The 7581-nt window shown below is 42.6% G+C and overlaps 1 protein-coding gene across 2 annotated transcripts in view; it reads left to right on the forward strand.

The window, feature by feature from the left end:
- The window catches only part of HNRNPF (heterogeneous nuclear ribonucleoprotein F), a 16873-nt gene extending 12840 nt beyond the window's left edge, over window positions 1–4033 (forward strand). For both annotated transcript variants that reach the window (XM_006774498.2, XM_006774497.2), the window contains exon 4: window positions 1578–4033. In XM_006774498.2, the coding sequence (XP_006774561.1) occupies window positions 1629–2876 (1248 nt within the window). In that variant the 5' untranslated portion in view covers window positions 1578–1628 and the 3' untranslated portion in view covers window positions 2877–4033. The remainder of the gene's footprint in view (window positions 1–1577) is intronic.
- Window positions 4034–7581: the final 3548 nt, after the last annotated feature.

Raw genomic sequence — 7581 nt, forward strand, 5'->3', positions numbered from 1 at the left:
GGAAGAGGAGAGACTGAGCGAGAGAAACATCGATGTAAGAGAAACACATCGATGGGGTGCCCCCCACAAGCCCCCTGGACCAGGGCCGAGGATCGAGCCTGTAACCAAGATAAAAGCCCTTGATCAGAATTGAACCTGTAACCCTTTGGTCCCAGGGCCAGTGCTCTATTCACTGAGCCAAACTGGCTAGGGCACCACTGATTTTAATTGCTGCATTTATACTTCATGTGAAATGACACTTTTCATGAAACATTTAATTACTATAACCTTATATGTACCCATTTTGAGCATTGATCACTAAAAATATTGTTGTCTCATGCATATATTGGTTTGGTTCCTCTTTAGAAAACTGTCCTGGTTGGATTTGACCATTACTGTTTCAGCTTGAACTCTGGCTGCCAGATGCCACAATGTATTTTATGACATCTTACGAGAAGGGCACCCTCTTGTATATGTTTATTTTTTTTTTCTCCTATCCTTCAGTAAAGTGAAGCAGACAATATATATTACGTGGTGTTGATACTTCCCACCACAACCACCAAAGTTTCTAATGTGGACACCTTTAAAAATATTTTTTTATTGATTTCAGAGAGGAAGGGAGATTGATTGGCTGCCTCCTGCACACCCCCTGCTGGGGATAAGCCTACAACCCGGGACCCTTCAGGCCGTAAGCCAAAGCTCTATCCACTAAGCCAAACCAGCTTGGGCTAATGTTGATAATTTTTTTAAAATTTATTATAGAGGGGGAGAGAGGGTTGATTTCTTGTATGTGCCCTGACTGGGGTTGGAACCCCCAACCTTGGCATATTGGGACGATGTTCTAACTAACTGAGCTAGCTACCTGGCCAGGGTGATGATTTTATTTATATATGAACCTGAGAAGCTTATTTCTGTATTTGAGATGCATGTAACTAATGTTCTGTGATGGACTTGGCTGCTTATCTGGATGTGACTTCACCTTGGCTTCACACTTGACTCATTTTGTTTGATTTAACAATTTAGAAAAAATGATCCTTACCCACTCACTGCAAGCCATTGCTGTCTTGGGTCCTGCAGCGTTGTTTATAAAGAGAACACCTATTCCCAGTGCCAAAGGAAATGTTAGCCTGTTGTGGTTTTAACTAGTCTGTTCATCACTTGTTTTTACTTGATGTCGAAGAGTCTCATAGAGGGGTCTTAAACACCCCCCACTCCCCAATTCTCTCTTTTTATTTTATTTTAGAAAGGGAGAGAGAGAATATCATGGATCAACTGCATCCTGCACATCCCTTACTGGGGATCAAGCCCGCCAGTCGGGCACGGGCCCTTGACCAGAATCGAACCCAGGACCCTTCAGTCCTTGGGCTGACGCTCTCTCCACTGAGCCAAGCCGGCCAGGGCCCAGTTTGTTCTTTCTCAGTCTGTTAGGGAATGTGTACATTTTTTGAAAGACCTGGAATTGAGTCTTAAATTCAAGTGTATTTGTTGTATTTCAACTTCTCTTACCCTTCTTCGCTGTAAAAGGGAGAAAATTGTATTTATTGCATGTTCTTATACATACGAAAGGGGAAATTATGTAGTTTTTGCTTTCTTTTCAGCTACAAAAAGCAGCAGCTGAGTTTATTTGAAGTCTGCCCTACCAAGTGTCCATGATGCTGGGCCCTGAGGGAGGTGAAGGCTTTGTGGTCAAGCTCCGTGGCCTGCCCTGGTCCTGCTCTATTGAGGATGTGCAGAATTTCCTCTCCGGCTGCATAATTCATGATGGGTCTGCAGGCATTCATTTCATCTACACTAGAGAAGGCAGGCAGAGTGGTGAGGCTTTCGTTGAACTTGAATCCGAAGATGACGTGAAAATGGCCCTTAAAAAGGACAGGGAAAGCATGGGACACCGGTACATTGAGGTGTTCAAGTCCCACAGAACCGAGATGGATTGGGTGTTGAAGCACAGTGGTCCAAACAGTGCTGACACTGCTAATGATGGCTTCGTGCGGCTTCGAGGACTCCCATTTGGATGCACCAAGGAGGAAATTGTTCAGTTCTTCTCAGGGTTGGAAATTGTGCCAAATGGGATCACATTGCCTGTGGACCCTGAGGGCAAGATTACAGGGGAAGCCTTTGTGCAGTTTGCCTCACAGGAGTTAGCTGAGAAGGCTCTAGGAAAGCACAAGGAGAGAATAGGGCACAGGTATATTGAAGTGTTCAAGAGCAGTCAGGAAGAAGTTAGGACATATTCAGATCCCCCTCTGAAATTTATGTCTGTACAGCGGCCAGGGCCCTATGACCGTCCTGGTACAGCCAGGAGATATATTGGCATTGTCAAGCAGGCAGGCTTGGATAGGATGAGGTCTGGTGCTTACAGTGCAGGCTATGGGGGCTATGAGGAGTACAGCGGTCTCAGCGATGGCTATGGCTTTACCGCTGACATGTTTGGAAGAGACCTCAGTTACTGTCTCTCGGGGGTGTATGATCACAGATATGGAGATGGCGAGTTCACTGTCCAGAGTACCACTGGACACTGTGTCCATATGAGAGGGCTGCCTTATAAAGCTACAGAGAATGACATTTACAACTTCTTCTCTCCTCTCAACCCTGTAAGAGTCCATATTGAGATTGGCCCTGATGGAAGAGTGACGGGCGAAGCTGATGTTGAGTTTGCCACTCATGAAGAAGCTGTGGCAGCTATGTCCAAAGACAGGGCCAACATGCAGCATAGATACATAGAACTTTTCTTGAATTCCACAACAGGGGCTAGCAATGGGGCATATAGCAGCCAGATGATGCAAGGCATGGGAGTATCAGCCCAGTCCACTTACAGTGGCCTTGAGAGCCCATCTGTGAGTGGCTGTTACGGAGCTGCTAGCTACAGTGGCCAGAACAGCATGACTGGATATGACTAATTTTATATTTTATAAAGCATTTGAGTTATAATTTTTCATAGGCAACCAACAAGCAATGAAAAGCAGTTATTACTCTAGAAGAAGCTGTGGGGACCCATTTTGCACCATGAGTTTGTGAAATCTGGATTAAAAAGTTACCTCTTCAGTGTTTTCTCATGCAAACTTTCTTCTGGCATGTGATATTGAGTAAACTAAAACTTTCCAGTTTTTTTGTTTTTTAATATTTTGGTAGCGTATTTCAGGGGTGATGTTATCTGACTTCAAGTAGTTTTAAGTACATCAAATGTGGATCTTTTACACCATATCACCATGAACACATTGGGGAGATGAGATTTTTGGGAAACTCAAGGTGCTAGATCCCTAATTCAAAGAGGAACATTTCTCATGTTTGTTCATTCTAGTTTATTTTCATTTAAAATCTCTTAGGTTAAGTTTAAGCTTTTTAAAAGTTAGTTTTGAAAATTGAGACACATTACTAATACTGTAGGAATTGGTGAGGCCTTGACTTAAAGCTTTCTTTACTGTGATTTCCTTTTGGGTGTATTTTGCTAAGTGAAATTTGTTAAAAAAAATTTTTGTTAACTAAACTTTTTTCTTAAAATAAAGACTTTTTCACAATGACTGGCATAGACTATCTACTCACCAAAAAATAGCAAAATGGCTGGGTGGTTAAAGAAAATTCATTTAAATGCTGTTTCAGTGTGAATTTAAGTTCACATCAAATCTGATTTTCCTTATCTTTTTACAAGGAAGCTGAATTAAAAGTCATCTTTTAAAAATATTATGTACAAATGGGTGGTAGAAATGGTGACACTTCCAGAAAATAGGAAAATAGAAGCACAGTCTCTGCCTTCTGTGACTTTTGTGCTCTGTTCTTCAGCCCTGCTGGTCCCTCACGTTATGCTGGAATCGCATCCATTTCTCATAGACATCCATAGTTTTGAATAAAACGTTTTTTTTTTTCATACTTAATGTCTATTTCTTATAGGGTACACTCCTGGGTTAGCAATAGATGTCTCTCCAGAATTGTTAGAAAATTATCATCTGCCTAGCAGAGTGAAAAAGCATCCAAATTCCAGGCAGCTCTACACATGTCATATTGCCATCACACTTAACTTTGACATGCACTCAATAAAGCCAAGATTGTAAAATGTGAATGGAGTTTATTTAATTTTTATTTTCTCATTTGTCTTTAATGACCATATAAGGTAGCCCACATGTCCCTAGTTTCACCAGTTTAAGGATCATCTGGTATCTTAAGAGAATGTTTGGAGGGAAAGTGTTGTGTTATTCCCCAAAGAGTTTATTAAAAATAAGTCCGTAGATAGACTATAGTCTTGTTTTCAGTCTTTTGACTTAGTTGGGCGTCACAGGCCCACCTTACCTTCTGTCCTTCCCACTAGTATTCCATAGACTCTGGGCTGCAGCAGCACTCGGGAATACTGCAAATACCACAACAGGTGGAACTAGGACTATCTGAAGAAGATTGGTGGTATGAGAATTCTAGGTAGCCACAGACCAGGCGCCCTTTATAGACCACGTTCACAGTATCTGCGCACTCCATGGGTCCACAATCCAAGTTAAAGGCAACATTCACCATAGAGAAGCACATTGCTGGTTTGTGAGGAAGCCCTGACAGCACCTGGAACTTATGAAAGCTTGAATGACAGACGGTGCAAAACGTCGTTGCTAAGTTGGTCCAGATACAGGAAGTCTGGAGGGAATGTGCTAGATGACAGTAGATCCCAAGATGATCCTGAGCTCTGGGCCAGCAGCAATGGCCTTTCCTGCTTATCAGGAGAAAGACTATCCAGAGGCATCACCTGAACCAGGTGATTCATAAACTGATTTTTGCCCCCTCAAAATCTCCAAGCTTGTTTACAGAATAGGTTGCTAAACTATTGTAAGTGCACTGTGATTGAGGAGCGGAGTCAATTTGTTGGAAGGGAGCCCCAATTGAAAGTATAACATCCACCCCAAAAAATATTTGACCTTTAGTGCAAAATATTGTACTTGTTTTGTCAAAAATGAAAGTTTCAAATTTGCCTCAGCCTATGCAAAATCTAAAATAGTCTAAGAGAAAAGTTTGCAACTTAGGTTCTACAGAAATGGTGTGGACTGAGCATGGAACAGAAGGAAGAGACGCCACTATAGCAGGAAGTGGATATTATACCAGAAAAGCTGCTAGGTATGTGTGGACTGGACTAGCACATGAGGGATCTTGATGCTGGACAGATGGTTAATATGAGGCATCTCAGAACTCGGGATCTAAATTGAGGATGGCCAGGGCAAGGAGATATATATATATATATTTTAAATATATTTGATTTTTTACAGAGAAAGGGAGAGGGATAGAGAGTTAGAAACACTGATGAGAGAAACATAGATCAGCTGCCTCCTGCACACCGCCCACTGGGGACGTGCCTGCAACCAAGGTACATGCCCTTGACTGGAATCGAACCTGGGACCCTTCAGTCCGCAGGCTGACGCTCTATCCACCGAGCCAAACCGGTTTTGGCCAAGGATATATTTTTTATTGATTTCTGAGGGGGAGAGAAACATCAGTGATGAGAATCATTGATCAGCTGCTCCCTGCACGCCCCACACTGGGGATCAAGCCCAAAACCTGGGCATGTGCCCTTAACTGGAATCGAACCTGGGACCTTTGGGTCTGCAGGCCTCCACTTTATCCATTGACCTAAACCGGCTAAGGTGAGGATATGTTTTTTTGATTTTTAGAGAGGGGGGCGGGGTAAGAAGCCAATACGCACCCTTACTGTGGATTGAACCGGAAACCAGGTATGTGCCCTATGGAAATTGAACCCATAACCTTTTGGTTTATGGGATAAAGCTCCAAGCAACTGACCCACCCAGCCAGGGCTGGAGAAAATTTATTTTACACTTGAAAGTATTGCTCCTCAATTATTAGGTGACCAGAGGCTGCAGGGGCTCCACAAGCTGCCCTGCCATCTGCTACAAAGGACAGGGCAAGCCCCATTCTGGAGGTATCTGTTCATAAATGGTTTTGTGTGGTGTCTCTGACAAGTCTCAATAAGCAGTCAGCTCAGACCCTGTGTGTTATGAATCAGTGCATGTGTCTAATGCAGCAGAGGGCTATTCACTGCTCACAGAGCAGCTCCTGGCGCTGCTGAGCCCACTCGGTACTAAGCCCCACTCCTGCTCTGGGGGTGGCCAGGTGCATCAAGCTGTAAGGCTGTCATGGCATCTCTGTTGATTTCAGTTTTTATATAAAATTCATGCACATTTAATCAGACTTATTTCTGAATATTTTATTTTGTAAGGGTGTATTTGTTTGATATTGTGGCCCTGCTAAATTCACTAATCTGTGTTAATTTAAATGTGGAGTCTTCGGATTTTCTACATACAAAACTGCCATTTTAAAAATAGTGACAGTTTTATTGTTTCTAATCCTTGTGTACTTTGTTCTTTTCTTGCCTTGTTGCCTGCTCTTAGATAAGTTTATTATCATTAGAAAAGATGATGCTGAAAAAAGAAAATGTGATGCTGAACAAAGTTGGGGTCAGAGAGTATCTTCCACTTTCCAAGAGAAAGCTTTCAGTATTTCTCCATTAAAATTATTGATGATTGGCTGAAACTGGTTTGGCTCAGTGGATAGAGTGTCGGCCTGCGGACTGAAGGGTCCCGGGTTCCCTTCCAGTCAAGGGCATGTGCCTGGGTTGCGGGCACATCCCCAGTGGGAGATGTGCAGGAGGCAGCTGATCGATGTTTCTCTCCCATCGATGTTTCTAACACTCTCTCTCTCCCTTTCTCTCTGTAAAAAATCAATAAAATATATTAAAAAAAATTATTGATTATTGGTTGCATACCCTTTATTACATTAGTTGAATTTCCATTTCTGGCTTCGTATAAGGTTTTTTTTTTAAAAAAAAATACGTTTTTATTGATTTCAGAGAGAAAGGGTGAGGGAGAGAGAGACAGAAACATCAATGATGAGAGAGAGCCATCGATTGGCCGCCTCCTGCACACCCCCTACTGGGGCTAGAGCCCAAAATCCAGGCATGTCCCCTGAGCAGGAATTGAACCATGACTTCCTGGTTCATAGACTGACACCTAACCACCAGCTGGGCTTAAGCTGTTTTTTTTTAAGTCATTAATTTCAAATTTTATTTGATGCATTTTTTCTAATATCTTGATAATCCTTTTTTCTTTGTCTTTCTTTAATCCCCACCTGAGAATATTTTTCCATTGATTTTTGGAGAGAGTGGAAGAGAGAGGGAAAGACAGAAACATCGATGTGAGAGAAACACATTGATTGATTGCCTCCTGCAACCAAGGTACGTGCCCTTGACCAAAATCAAACCCAGGACCCTTTGGTCTACAGGTTGACACTCTCCACTGAGCCAAACTGGCTAGGGCTTGATATTTCTTATTATCCATCTCCCAATTGACTCATTCTCTTCAGCTGAGTCTAATTTGTTGTTAAACATCAATTATGTTCTTCAGTTAAGAATGTTTAGTTTTTTTTTAAATTAAATCTTTATTCAGATTATTATTACATTTATTCCTCTTTTTTCCCCTCATAACTCCCCTCCTCCCAGTTCCCGCCCCACCCTCCGCCCTCACTCCCCACCCACTGTCCTCATCCATAGGTGCACGATTTTTGTCCAGTCTCTTCCCGCATCTCCCACACCCCTTTCCCCCCCCCCCCCAAGAATCATCAGAC

The sequence above is a fragment of the Myotis davidii genome, unplaced genomic scaffold, assembly GCF_000327345.1.
Source record: "Myotis davidii unplaced genomic scaffold, ASM32734v1 scaffold368, whole genome shotgun sequence".
Taxonomy (NCBI): domain Eukaryota; kingdom Metazoa; phylum Chordata; class Mammalia; order Chiroptera; family Vespertilionidae; genus Myotis; species Myotis davidii.